Raw genomic sequence first — 15390 nt, forward strand, 5'->3', positions numbered from 1 at the left:
TTCTTCCCCCTTCCAACTTTATTGTACGGTACTCTTCCAAGCGCTTAGTACAGTGCTCTGCACCCCCTAGGTGCTCAGTAAATACCACTGGTTGACCGATTCCCCTCCTCTCTTCCTAAAGGCTTTCTTGTCCCGTCCCATCCCCGCTGCTCCTCTCTCGGCACTCCAGCTCAAGTATTTTTCTGTATCTGACTTTCAATCATAGCAACAGCTGTTCCTGCAGTTGCGGCCACCGTCACTGATGTCGTCACCCCACCGTTCCCCTGTCTGTTTCCCGTCCTGGCGCATGACCTCAACCGATGACAACCAGGAAGGGAGAGGGGAGGACTGGTGGGAGGGTTCCCGCTGCAGGAACCGTTCTCCCCATCCTGTCCCAGTCTGACCCTGTGCCCATTTCTGCAGCGAGAGCAGGGAGTTGAGGCTCCAAGTATGTTACGGGGGATAGTGCGGGATGGTGTGGCTTGTATCAGTGACCGGTACTGTTGCTCAGGTCAGTTGATGAAAAGCAAAAACTTCTGGTGCACAAAAATAATAATGATGGGATTTGTTAAGCGCTTACTGTGTGTCAAGCACTATTCTAAGCGCTGGGGTAGGTAGACACTAGTCAGTTATATTTATTGAGCGTTTACTGTGGGCAGAGCACTGTACTAAGCTCTTGGGAGAGTACAGCGTAACAATCAACAGACACATTACCCGCCCACACGAACTATCAGTCGAGAGGGACTAATCGGGTTAGACAAAGTCCCTGTCCAACGTGAGGCCCACAGTCTTAATCTGCACTTTACAGACAAAATCACTGAGGCTCAGAGAAGTAAAATGACTCGCCCAAGGTCACACAGAGGCGGAGTTGGGATTAGAACCCAGGTCAGAGCACTGTCCACGAGGCAGTGCTGCTTCCCATGTTGGGCAGGTGGCAGGAGGGGGCTGACTTTGAATTGCTGGGAACGGGGGGAGGTTGGAAATGGAAGAGGTGGGGAGGGAATTGATTCACCTGCTGTGATTGGATGTACTCATGGGGTGGGGATTACCAATGCTGGAATAAATTAGCAAATAAATCAGGCTCTATCCCTTGGTAGGGGTATTGTTGGGTGACTGGAACCTGGCGCCAGCCTATGCAAAGTCATGTCACCTCTGTCTTCATTCCAGGAGTGTAGTGACTAATTTTGTTAGGTGGGAGAATAAAAACGAAGAAATGAGACCCAATAGTATATGATGCTCAAGCCATATATAACAGTAGGTATTCTCTCTAAGTTGTCTTATGAAATCCTCATCAGCGGTATTTCTTATCTGGAAATAATTTGGTCAGGTTGAGCTCAGTCAAATGTGATTAAAAATGCATGTTTTCACTATTCTAGAGGAAAGCACTAGTGGGCTTTTGAGGATTTAATTATGGTTTAGTATCAAAATGCTAAATCATTCCAAACTTTGATAAACTATCTCTTGTTAATTTGAAATATTGCAGGAACTCATAGTAGAAATTCCAAGTTTGACCCTGTCAGACCTATTTCTCAAAGAAGACAAGGCTTCCTTGCTTTTCAGTATCCAGTTGGGATTGATAGTCCCTTGACTGGACTGCCATTTGGGGGCATAAAGGAAAGTCATAAGCTCACTTTGGGCAGGGGATGTATCCACCAACTCTATTGTATTGTACTCTCCCAAGTGTTTAGTACAATAAGTGCTCAATAAATACCATTGATTGGTTGATAGGTGACTGAGTAGTTTGTATTAGCTGAAAATAAATTTTCTTTTATTGACAATCAATCATATTAAGCGCTTACTGTGGCAAAGCACTGTACTGAGCGCTTGAGAGAGTATATGAGTTTGTAGACACTTTCCCTCCCACTGTGAGGTTACAGTCCAGATGGGGATACAGATATTAATATAAATAAATTACAGATCTGTACAAAATTGTATTGATTGAGCACTTACTTTGTACAGGGCACTGTACTGGGTGCTTGGGAGAGTTAAGTATGACAGAGTTGGTAGACATGTCCCCTGCCCACAGTGAGCTTACAATGTAGAGGTGGAGACAGACAGTATAAATAAATTACTGGTATGTCTGTAAATGGTATGGGGCTGAGAGAGGGGGTGACGCACGAGGGAGTGGGAGAAAATGAAGGTTTATTTGGGGAAGGCCTCTTGGAGGAGACGTCCACCTTGGAGACGAGGTCAATTTAGTGTGTGAAAGTGAAGGGGCACTTTGCTGAAGCTTCATCTATGTCAGATTCTCTACTGAAATCAGAAGATAGAGTGGGAAAAAGTGCACAAAATCGTGATCTTTTTCCTCCTTAGTAGTGGAGGAAGCCACCACTTTGACTCTCATCCCTAAAGGCTGACACAGAGATTGTTTCCTGTCATTTTCTGACTGTCCAGTTTGTTTTTAATTGTAGGGATGCAGCTTCAACTGCTTCCTTTTGAAGTTGACTAGTTTTCTGCCAGTGAGACTTCCCAGGCAGTTGGAAGTTCTTTACACCTTCTTATAAGCCCCCAAATGTGATTCTCCTTTGATCAAATAAAGTTAATTTCAAGTCACTTATGTCTTTTCCATTGTATGAGCTTTTATAAATTTTCAGATCATGGGCATTTTAAATACTTGAAATATTATCACTTGTCTTAAAAATTGAATTTTATTATATTTACTCCCTTCCCCGTAGCAGCAAGGATCAGAGCCCATAGAGTCCCAAAAGCAATTGATATGTCAGACATGGGAATCGGACGGGGAGAATACCCAGACTACTGGGGGTGGATAGATGAGTAGATCAAAACAGTGTTGCTGAGGTCCAGAAGGGATTGCTTTTCATTACCACCCTGAGGAATGGGGAAATAATCATCCTCCAGTTAGGTCTTGGAACTGTGCCGGCAGCTGCCTTTTCTATTCCCAGGCATCCCAGGTCATGAGCTACTTGGCTTTCTGTGTCCTCCCACGACCTGTGAGAACTGGAGAGCAAGAAAGGATTATGGTGATTTCCGGTTATCCTCTACAGGTGTGCAGGCCCTTGTCGATAAAATTCTAATAGTAACCAGTTAATCAGTGTGATTGAATGAGTGAATGAATATTGAGCACTCACTCTATGCAGAGCACTGTACTTCGAACAGTGTTCTGCTCTTAGAACAGTGCTTGGCACATAGTAAGCGCTTAAATGCCATCATTACTAAGCACTGGGAAAGAGTATACAGTTGGGAAATAGATATGGAGCCTGTCCCTCGGTGGGCTCATAGTTTGTGAATCTCTTACTCTAATTTATTAATGATGTGAATATATCTATGATTCTGTTTATCTATTTTGATGGTATTGAAGCCTGTCTACTTGTTTTGCTGTCTGTCTCCCCCTTTTAGATTGTGAGCCCATTGTTGGGCAGGGCTTGTCTCTATCTGTTGCCGAATTGAACATTCCAAGCACTTAGGACAATGCTCTGCACACAGTAAGCGATCAATAAATATGATCGAATGAATGAATCTTAGAAAAAGATTAAATTAGACAACCTCCAAGTTGTCCACCATTCATTAGCAGTTCTAGTTATGCTTACAGCTGTAGTTGAATTTGTACTTGAGCTTTCAGAATATTTGCTTTCCACTGAAAATGAATCTCATTTTGTGACATTGCACTGCCTGGCAATCAGTGACTTGCACTTGGTTGTCCCCGAGGAGAAGAGTGGTAGACTGTGGCTGTATTATTATTTTTAATTTTCCAAATTTTAAGGTATTGAGGATAAATATTCTCTGGGACTTGCTTCCCTCCGTCACCCTTCCAAGAGTCACCCCCCCCCCCAGTCTGATCCATACCCACTGGAACTGGGGAGACCCACTTTCAGACCAATTGGAGAGAGAAGGAAGACTCTTCTTTTTCTTTCTTTTTTTTTTTTTTAGTGGTAATTGTTAAGCATTTACCAAGTGCCAGGTACTGTACTAACTGTTGGAGTAGATACAAGCTAAACAGGTTGAACACAGTCCATGACCCATATGGGCTCATGGTCTTAACCCCCATTTTACAGAAGAGGTAACTGAGGCACAGAGAAGTGAAGTGACTTGCCCAAGGACACACAACAGACTACCGGCAAAGCTGGGATTAGAACCAGGTCCTTCTGACTCCCGGTCCCATACTCTGTCCACTAGGCCATGCTGCTTCTCTACTCTGTAGGAAGAAAAGTGCTTTCCAAGTTTCCCTCTCTAGACTGTAAGGTCCTTGTGGGCAGAGAACATGTCTACCAACCGTGTTGTGTCGTACTCTCCCAAGTGTTTAGTATAGTGCTCTGCAAACAGTCAGCAATCAGTATTGTTGATAAGCTGGATAAGAAAACCCACCTAGAAAATCCAAGTTCACCTTCACCCAGGCAGAGCGCCAATCCCACCGTGAAGATTTGTCATGGAGCCATTTAGTCTTGAAGCTTTTGTAGCCCCCCCACCCTTCTCAGAACTCCTCATACGCAATACATGATGAACCATTTTAACAGTAAGCCAGTAAAGGCTTATTTTCTTCAATCACGCTCTTGATTGGACTATTTTACTGCAACCTTTCCCATAGTCATATGTCTTCCTGTCTTTGAAGTGCTCTTAGGTCTCTCCACTTATTAAGCTGAGGCCACGCTAACTCATAAAATGTCTTTGTTACCTTAGAAGAGGCAGTAAAATGTTTGATCTTGCTTTACCCTGACCCAAGTGCTGTGTTGGGAAAGATGTGAAAGGACTTCCTGGCCTAAAAACTTTAAGGTTAAAAGATGGAATATGTATGCTTTGCATTTAACCTCTTCCCTACATAACAAACTCAAAGCAGTCATGAAGATTAATGGCATTTGGACTGTTAAAAAATATAAATTAGCTACTTCCGGACATTGCCTTTTTCATCTTTTCCTATTTATTTTCCCTTTCAAGTCACAACAAAGGGGAAAAAAAGGAATTTGTATGTATGTGAAAGGAGAGATCTTGAAGATGTGTTCTAATAAGATTCAAATTAGATACTTCACTGGCTACTCATTTTTGTTTCTAAATCAGTATTTACTAAGCACCCCCTGTTTGCGTGGGGGATGTTCTATAATAGCCAACTAGCTTACTATTTTGATTAAATCAATATTTATTTTTCTGATTCAGTGTTTGTAAGAATGGTGGCTTCTCTGACACCTCTTCCACAGCTGCCCCAGAGAGTGTTGATGTTGCTCTTTTTCCATGTGAATATGTCTGAGCAGTCTGCTAACTATGGGGGTCCCTCAAGGCTTAGTTCTGGGTCTCTTTCTATTCTCCAATTACATCCACCCCTTTGGAAAATTAATTTGTTCCCATGGCTTTGGCTACCACCTCTATGAGGATGATTCCCAAATCTACATCTCCGACCCTAATAGATCTCTCTCATCTCACATTTCCTCCTGCCTTCAAGACATCTCTACTTGGATGTCCCTACCACACCTTAAGTTTAACATGTCCAAAATAAAACTCCTCCTCCCCCTTTCCCATCACTGGAGACAGCACCACCATCCTCTCTGTCTCACAAGCTCATAACCTAGGACTAATCCTTGATTTATTTTCTCTCATTCAACCCACATATTTAGTGTCACCAAGTCCTGTCGGGTCAACCTTCACAACGTTGTAAAAATCAGCCCTGTCCTCTCCATCGAAACAGCTACCGCGTTAATCCAAGCACCTATCCTCTCCCACCTTGATTATTCTCTGAGCCGTCTTGCTGACCTCCCTACCTCCTGTCTCTCCCCACTCCTCGAAAACCTCCAGTGGTTGCCCATCTATCTCTGCATCAAACAGAAGCTCCTTACCACTTACTTTAAAGCACTCAATAATCACCTTGCCCCCGCCTACCTCCTCTCCCTGATTTCTTACTACAACCTAGTTTGCACACGTCACGCCTGTAATGCCAACCAGTTCACTGTACCTTGATCTCGCCTATCTCACCACTGATTTATTGCCCACGTCCTGCCTCTTCGTATCAGACGATCACTTCGTCTACTTTCAAAACCTTATTAAAAGCACATCTCCTCCAAGAGACCTTCCCCGACCAAGCCCTCATTTCCTCTTCTGCTCCCCTCTGCGACCACTTGGATTCGCACCTTTTTCAGCCCTACAGCGCTTATGTACATATTGGTAATTTATATTATTGTCTGTCTCCCCCTCCAGACTGTAAGCTCTTTGAGTCCACCAACTTTCCCAAGTGCTTAGTACAGTGCTGTGCACACAATAATTGCTGGATAAATACGTTTGATTATAGCATTATGCAATTTAAATACAAACTGATTCTCTCCCTCCCCGCTAATGACAAACTTTCTGAATATCTGGATCAACATAAATAAAGGGAAGTAGTAAAACAGGATATATTTTGTGAAGAGATGGAAGGTCAGTTTGACTCAGAAGATTGTCAGATAATATTTTAGTAGCTTTCAAGGAGGTTGGCTGCATCCTTTCTCAAACTCAATTCATTTTGTTCTGAAACAGGATTATCGCTTTGCTATAGGAAAAGAGACTGCCACTTAAAGTTGAAATCATTGGTCCCCAATCAAGTTGTAAATTGATGAAGATGTAGGAAATAAAATTGAAATCCCTTGACTTCCAATCCCGTGTTCTCATCCACCCGGAAATTGATTTAACAATTGCTTCCAAACTGTCACTGTTAAATGAGGGTTTGGTAGCTGGATAAATGCCCTTGCGTCCTAGGAGTCAGACTTTGAAGCATCGTGGTCTAGTGGAAAGAGCACAGACCTGGAAGTCAGAGTCTCATCCTGGCTCAGTTGCATGTCTGCTGTGCGATCTTGGACAAGTTACTTAACTTCTCTGTGCCTCAATTACCTCATCTCCTACTTAGACTGTGAGCCCCATGTGGGTCACCTGGAACCACCTGTCCAAACTGTTTAATTTCTTTCTCCCCTAGTTTTTAGAACAGTGCTTGGCATCTAGTAAGCACTTAAGTACAATTATTATTAGTTGATAACATACTTATTTTAGGAAGACGTGTGTTCCTTTTAATTTTAATTAAAGGAATTTAACCAACTCATTTAAACTTTTAGACTGTGAGCCTGTTGGTGGGCAGGAATTCTCTTTCTGTTGCCGAACTGTACATTCCAAGCGCTTAGTACGGTGACCTGCACACAGTAAGTGCTCAATAAATACGATTGAATGAATGAATTTAAAAATGACTAATTCTAGAGGATGATTTTAGAAAGCTAATCAGTTTTTAAATTTGCCTGGGTCTTTAGACCGGGCACCTTGTCAGTGCCTCATTTGAAGTTTTTTGGGGGGAAATTTGAGGGAAGATGTTTTCAGAAGGGTGTGGTATAATTAGGGGTCAGTTTAGGTCCACCGGGGAACATGGAATGATGTTCTCAGAAAAGCTGATGATGAAATTAAACTGGTACATTTGAAAGTGATATTACAGCAGAGTTCAACTGAATTTGCTTTCCAAAATTGTGATCCTTGCCTAGAATGTTTTTCTCTTTTGGCTTCTGTGGAGATAGCTTGCATGCAGGGCTATTTGGCTTCAGAACATATTGGAAAGCTGCCAAAATCTCTGTGCTTTAATATAAGTTCATTTGCAAGGAACAGAGGTCCTCATCTTGATCCAGAGGAAGGATAGTATCAAATCCACTGATTTTTCTGCTTTGAAATGAGCAGTTCCACCTCAAATTGTAGAATTTATGCTTGGTTTCAAGTAGCGGCCTCATTTCTCCTCCAGGCATCCTACATCAGTCCCTTCATTATATCCACATATCCTTGGCATTGCGTAAAACACTAGGCACACAACGCTGCGTCTGCATTTGAGTAGTGCCTTGCTGAGGGGGCTTCTGTTCTGCAATAAAATTGTACTTGCTGAGGAAAACCCTCCCTCCGTTGGTTCTCTTCTGCATTGACTTCTGGTATCCTTAATGGGCCATAAGTTTGAGGACTAAATGAAGCCATCATCATCATCATTTTAAAATCATGATGGTATTTGTTAAGCACCTACTCTGTGTCAAGCACTGTTCTAAGCGTTGGGGTAGATAGAAGCTAATCAGGTTGAACACAGTCTCTGTTCCACGTGGGACTCACAGTCTTAGTCCCCATTTTACAGATGAGGAAACTGAGGCCCAGAGAAGTTAAGTGACTTAATAATAATGCTAATAATAATTATGGCATTTATTAATTGCTTACTATGTGCCAGGCACTGCTAAGCACTGGGTTGGATACAAACAAATTGGGTGGGATACAGTCCCTGTCCCCCCGGGGCTCACAGTCTCAATCCCCATTTTTACAAATGAGGTAGAGGCCCAGAAAAGTGATTTGCCCAAGGTTACACAGCAGGCAAGTGGGCAGTGGCAGGATTAGAACTCATGACTTTCTGATACTCAGGCCCGTGCTCTAGCTGCTACTCCATCCTGCTTCTCTATCATCATCAACAGCATATAATACAACTTTGGGACAGCACGTGGTTTCTGTCCTTTATGGAGAATATAAATCCTGCCTGTGACTCTCCCAGAGACTCAATCGGTGCCGCTTGATTCAGTCCCTGTTATGCAACCATTCAATGCTCAGGAAAGGTTCACAGGAATTTGGTATTCTAAAATTTGGTATTCCAAAAATTTTACTAGTCTGCTGCGGGGGCTCTCTTCCATTGTATATCCAAAGGACTTTGAAGAGAGAAGAAAGTGATGTGGTCTAGTAGATAGAGACAGGCCTGGGAGTTAGAAGGACCCGGGCTCTAATCCCGACCCTGGCACTTTTCTGCTGTGTGACCTTGGACAAGTCACTTGGCTTCTCCGAGCCTCAGTTACCTCATCTTTAAAGGGGGAAATAAGACTGTGAGCCCTGTGCGGGACATGGGACTGTCCAATGTGATTACCTTGTATCTACCCCAGCGCTTAGAACAGTGTCTGGCACATTGTAAACATTTAGCAAGTACCATAGAAATAAAATCTTCAATCTCTTCCTTCCACTTCAAGCTGTAAAAAGGAAAGTTGGGATCCCAAAATTTGGGATAGCAGGTTGTTTATCAGGTTTAAAAGAGTCCATCTCTTGTTCTATGTCTGTATGGCAGCATTGCAGTTCATTTTGTACCATCTGATAGGAATTAAATATTAGCTCAATCCACAATTTCGAATGGCATACTGGTGGTGTATCTGATAGTAAAATGTAATAGTGGCACTCTAAAACCTTTTAATAGTAGTACACATTGAACTGTATTTAGGCATTACCTAGTTTTTTGGGTTTTTAAAAAATTTTCAGATTCTAGGCTTTGGGGCCTGTCCTAATTTTAACATTTCTGCTAGGAAGCTCATGGAAGCCGGATGATGATGGATTCTCCTGTCGAGAATGACAGACGAGGACCCGTGTTGAGGGATTGAGTACAAAACTAGTAGTGGCTTGCGCAGTTCTACTCACTCTTTTGTTAGTCCGTGAACTCCTTTTGAGCAGGGAATTGTCTACCAACAATACTGTATTTAGTCTCCTTAGTCTTTGCCCACTTTAGCCAGCTACATATGCTTTTTCCATGGGTCTAACAACAATGTGGGATCAATATCTGCAAACCTATTCCATGTGGAAGTGGAATTTCCTTCTTGCAGAAGGGCATCTCTGTAACTTCATTATTCTCCCTCTACTGATAGTGAATCTCCTCATTTCATAGTAGTAAGAGCGTTTATTGAGCCCCCATGGGGTGACTAATAAAATCTTGAGATGTTCAAAAGAAGCAAGTGACACATTCCCTCCCCACGAGGGTCTTACACTGTAAATATGCTTTGTGTTTCTCTCTACCTTACACAGTAAACAAGATAAATAGTATAGAGTGGGCGTGCACCTGTACGTAAGTCCTGAAGATGTGTGAGGAAGAATATAAGTGCTAGAAATTGCTGGTCTCTAGCTAATATGGTAGTCTAGCCATGTTATGACCAGAGCTTGAACCAGGGTGGTAGCTGTGTGGGTGGAATAGGGGCACATTGAGAGATGTTGTATAGAAAGACCTGGCAAGGTGGGCAAGTAGATTAAACATGAGCTGACAGAGACCCTGGGTTCAGAATGAGGCTGAGGTTGTGAACTGCTGGGATAAGGAGAGTGGTGACATAGTTGACTTAAATGGGAAGGTTAGGAGGAGGAGGAGATTTAGAAGAGAAGATGAGTCGTTCAAGATGAAAGATTAGCTCATTTTAGAGCTTATTGATACCGACGTGTAATTAAATGTAAGACCAGAGATTGCTGCTTCACCCATTTCTAATGTTATTTCCCATAAACTAAGGATTAGAATTCAAGAAGGTATGTTATCTGCTTCTTAACTTTACCACAAAGAACAGGGGTTTAAGTCAAAAGTCGTTAAAGTCGTAGTGCTTGGGAATTAGGAAAAATAATCCATAGTTTATTTGATGACATGACATTTACACATGATTAAAACCAAGATTCTAACCCAGTAACAAAGTAAGTATCTTTTGCCTGAAGATTGTTTTTTAAGCATTAGGCAGCGAGATAGATACTTTGTGGTGAGACTGCCTTCTCCTTGGAGCAGAATTCAGTTTATTTGGAATATATGTATTGTTTTCCCAAATTCTGTAAGGTAATATTCCTATGATTTATAGTTACAAATAACTTATTAGATGGAGATCATTCCTAACCTGTTTCACACCATTCTGTATTTATTCCCCCAAATTTGTTTTTCTATTTACTGTATAATTTAAAAGAAAGCAATGATTTGTTGGATGTAATTGGTTCCTTTTGCTTTCCAACAGCTACTTTAACCTATGATACACTCAGATTTGCTGAGTTCGAAGATTTTCCTGAGACCACTGAACCTGTTTGGATCCTGGGTAGAAAATACACTATTTTCACAGGTATTATATTCAAGTTGAACGCTATCCATTTTTGACTGACAACCTTCTGACGATCATCTCTACTTCCTCTCGACTTATTCTTGTCTTTGCTCTTTTCCTGCCTGAATGCCTCATATACACTTTGCTATCTGGACTGATGTTTGAAGTTCCTAGGGAAATATGGATTCTGGTTGCCTGATTGACAGCTCTAACCTCTTCCCACTCCCGCTGTGCTCTTAATTTACTTGCTGCGGCTATTTAACCACAGTTTTGACAATAATGAAAATGGAGAAATGTCATAACTGTAAAAGGAAATCAAAATGGCCATTGATCCTCTTCCCTTTTCCCCAGTACTCTCACACACATGCCTTTATTAACCCTTTTAAACTACTTCTGATAAGAATTTAAGAGCAATGAAAATGTCATCCTGAGTCAGGTGAATCAGAAACAATATAGTGGTCGCCCTCCTTGAAATATACCTGCTTTTTCCTCTCCAGTAAACCAGCATATTCCTGTAAGCCCTGTAATTATTTCACCCTTCTAACATCTCTCAGCCCAATATAGATTTTTTGTCCTTGAATTTATCCATACCCCCGCTGAAACTATTTTCTACCTGGAAATTTCTTGTCACAGATTTTTTTTTTTTTACAAACCTATCATCTTCGAGCTTTTTTTTAAAATGGTATTTAAACGCTCATTATGTACCAAGCACTCTTCTGAGTTTTGGGATAGATAGCAAATCAATCAAACTGGAAACTGTTGTTGTTCCCATATGGGGCTCATGGTTTAAGCAGGAGGGAGAACAGGTGTTGAATCCCCATTTTTGCAGTTGAAGAAACAGGCTCCAAGAAGTTAAGTGACTTGCCTAAAGTCACAGAGCAGGCAAATGGAGTGCGGATTAGAACCCAGGTCCTCTGGATCCCAGACCCGTGCTTTATCACTAGGCCATGCTGCTTCCTGTTGTTACCCTTTATCCCTCTGTTTGGGGACTCAGTGAGCTGGTCTGTATTCACCTAGTTCCAGCTTTCATGATTTTGTAAACTTCAACCATGTCCCGTCTCCCAACCTTCCACTTCTCAGACTTAGTTTAGCTTACCTTACCTTTCTGTTTTGATCTATGCTTATAAGGAGGCATCTCAACCCTTATGATCATTTTGGCTGTCCTTTTCTGGATCGTCCAGCTCTCTTATAGCTTATAAGATGAGATGAGAAGAGCTGTAGCCAGCATTCCAGAAATGGAAATATTGTGGTTTTTAATGTAATGGCAGAACCCAGCCTTTAGTTTTCTATATCTTTTACTGGTGTCCAGCATTTAGAAGGTCTCTTTTGATCTAAAGCATCGTGCGGATGTACCAGAATTTAATCCAGTTCCTCTGACCTGGCTGCTGATCTCTTTTGCTTTCCCAGTTAACTTTTAAGTGTTTGTATTTAATCACCTGATGTCGTTGTAAGAATGAAATCTGGCACAGCCATTTTGTAGTTTAGCGAAATTAACTGCCACAGACCTGGGATGTGAAGTAAATTATCTACTATGCAGGAAAGAATTTTAAATATTGGCATTCTGCCATGAAAACCATCATCTTTATAGATGTGGAGAAGGTGGCAATAGATGGTTTGAAGAGGGTTGGTTTGAACATCTTGAGGCAGGCCTCATATAGCAAGACTTTAGGAGTAATAATAATAATAATAATAATGGTATTTGTTAAGCGCTTACTATGTGCAGAGCACTGTTCTAAGTGCTGGGGTAGACACAGGGGAATCACGTTGTCCCACGTGGGGCTCACAGTCTTCATCCCCATTTTACAGATGAGGGAACTGAGGCACAGAGAAGTTAAGTGACTTGCCCACAGTCACACAGCTGACAAGTGGCAGAGCTGGGATTCAAACTCATGACCTCTGACTCCAAAGCCCGTGCTCTTTCCACTGAGCCACGCTGTATTTGCAGTGGGTGGCGTTTAAGTTGATGCAATTTGAGGTTATTCCTTATGCTTAATTGGGCTTTGTTTTTTTCTAAAAATCCTTAGAAAAAGAAGATATCTTATCAGATGTGACTTCGCGGCTTTGGTTCACGTACAGGAAGAATTTTCCAGCCATTGGTAAGATGTCCAAGTACTTTGTCATTTATTTTCTTGCCTGGATTGATCTTGTCCAAGTTCCCTGAAAATATTTGGATCTGTTTTGTATAAAAGGTGATTCAATATTTGTAGAATATAAGAATATCATCATCACTCTTACCAAAGCACACATATTTAGAGTTTACCTTCTATACCCGGGATTCATATTTGGATAGGAGTCTGTATTTTTGAAAGAAACCTCAGTGTCTATCTTTGGAGCAGTTTACAGTCTAAGTAGTGGAGCCAGAACAGATATATATTAACTACAGAACATTCATGGACAAAGCTTACATATATATGTGACAGTATGCGCGCACACACAGATGAACCCACACTCTGCACAGGCATGACACACACCAGGAGATGGAATCCTAATGCCATTGCGGGAAGCAGAGACTTTTCTTTGCTGCCCTGCTTTGTTCTATAGCTCCGATTTCTCCTCTAAGTAGCCACTGTGGCCAGAGACAAGGTCACTGTGGGTCTTACCGCCATTGGCCACCATCATCATTCTCCACTGCGGGCAGGGCCAAGAATATGGCATTAGTGGCATGGAGTAGGATGGGAACTTGCTCTCTCTCAGCTGTATGGCCAATTAGAGGAATTGTGGGGTGGTAGAGGGGTTTCTTTGCCCCAAACCACACCTATCTGACTACCAGCCAGTCATAGCCCTCACGGGGAGCAAACTCAGACATTGAAGCAGTCTCTTAACTGTAGAGAAGGGCGTATAAAGTTGTGTAAAGGATAAGGAGTAGTTGGCAATAGATGGTTTGAAGAGGGTTGGTTTGAATATGTTGAGGCAGGCCTCCTATAGCAAGACTGTAGGAGTAAGGAGAAAAGATATTCTAGAAAGGGAAATGACCTGAGTGTATATTTGGAATTGAGGAACGAAGATCAGGCCCATCTTCAGTGGGGATAACTAGGACCAGGAAGTCCGTGATCAAGGGTCTGATTTTGGTCTTTACGGTGTTAGGGACCCATTATTGTTACTTGAAATGTGGGAGGAGGTGATGCGGTTCAAGTAGTGCTTGACAAAGATCATTTTGGCAGGCGAGTTAAGGTGGGTTATAATTGCGGGAGGACAGATACCAACAATCCAGCTATTAGAAAATATCAGTCACCCTAATCAATTAACAGTATTTATTGAGCACTGACTATATGCAGAGCACTGTATGTAATGCTTGGGAGACTACTGTACAACTAAGTTGGTAGACATATTCCCTACCCACAACAAGCTTACAGTCTCAAGAGGCCATTCCTCATGAGAAGAATGGCACTGGAAAGGAAAAGGAGATAGCAGATCAAAGAGATGCTTTGGGAAGAGAAATGATGTGATTTTAGCAGGGGAGGGAATATGGAGGACGATTGTTATGCACTGCTCTAAGCACTGGGTAGATACAGTTAATCAGGTCAGGCGATCTCCCTATCCGACATGGGCTCACAGTCTGAGAGAACAGGGCTTGAATCCCCATTTTACAGATGAGAAAACTGAGCCACAGAAAAGTAAGTGACTTGCCTGGAGTCACACAGCAGGCAAATGGCAGAGCTGGGATTATATCCCTGGTCCTTTTACTCCCAGCCCCGTACTTTTTCCATTAGGTCACACCGCTCTTCTTTGAGAAAAAAGACAGCTATCTGCTTCTGTTCTAATTTTAGCACTCCAGATTTGATGTCCCAGCCACATGGGGGCTAGATGTAGAAAGAGGGGAAAAGTTCAGGAGTGGAGGGGTATATATAAGTGTGAGAGTTGTCTGTGTACTAACGGTATTTAAAGCCATGAGAGAAGAGGAAATGAAGGGAGCGGATGTAGCGGAAAAGAGTGGGGAAAGGGGGAGGGTGGGGCTGAAAGATTGAGGGGATCCCTTGTCCTTCCTCGCGGAGAGCTGCATTTCCCAAGTCTCTGGAGCCTCCTGGGGACGTGGATGTGTGAGCCGAGGGGACCTTCCACTCAGCGTTCACTGATGGTCTTTTGTATTGGACTCCCTGGCTTGACTAAAGGAGTTATGTCTCTGGGGCAGAAAAGGATGCAGTGAAGAACAGTGGGTATTTTCAAGCACTCTGGGGGAGTGTTCTGTTTGTTTTGCTTACTATCTGTTTAAGAGACCTAGGTATTTTTTGACTTGAGTTAAAGAATGGCTCTGTAATTTGTGTTGGAGAAAGGTCAAGGGTCTAAGTATTTTGATTTTTCAAGTATTATTGTAGTGGGATTGATTTAAGGTTTCCTGCAATGTTTTCCCCATTTCTGCTTTCCTTGACATACAAAGGGGATTGGTGGGAAGAATGTTGTTGAGAAGCAGGGTGAGCTAATGGATAGAACAGGGGCCTGAAAGTGTGGAGGACCTGGGTTCTAGTCCTTGCTCTGCCACTTGTCTGCTGTGTGACCTTGGGCAAGTCACTTAATTTCTCTGTGCCTCAATTACCTCATCTGTAAAATGGGGGTTCAGTTCTACTACCTCCTACTTATACTTTGTGCCTTATGTAGGACAGGAACTGGTTCCAAACCGATTAACTTGTAT

At 42.4% G+C, this 15390-nt stretch overlaps 1 protein-coding gene across 3 annotated transcripts in view; it reads left to right on the top strand.

The window, feature by feature from the left end:
• Positions 1 to 15390, top strand: part of ATG4B (autophagy related 4B cysteine peptidase) — a 44133-nt gene that overhangs the window by 6803 nt on the left and 21940 nt on the right. For all 3 annotated transcript variants that reach the window (XR_003761027.2, XM_029069754.2, XM_029069755.2), the window contains exons 2-3: positions 10683 to 10784; positions 12788 to 12859. Coding sequence is in view for 2 of the 3 variants with exons in the window: in XM_029069754.2 (XP_028925587.1) it covers positions 10683 to 10784; positions 12788 to 12859 (174 nt within the window). In the remaining variant the exon portion in view is untranslated. The remainder of the gene's footprint in view (positions 1 to 10682; positions 10785 to 12787; positions 12860 to 15390) is intronic.

This window comes from Ornithorhynchus anatinus, chromosome 7, assembly GCF_004115215.2.
Source record: "Ornithorhynchus anatinus isolate Pmale09 chromosome 7, mOrnAna1.pri.v4, whole genome shotgun sequence".
NCBI classification, from domain to species: Eukaryota; Metazoa; Chordata; class Mammalia; order Monotremata; family Ornithorhynchidae; genus Ornithorhynchus; species Ornithorhynchus anatinus.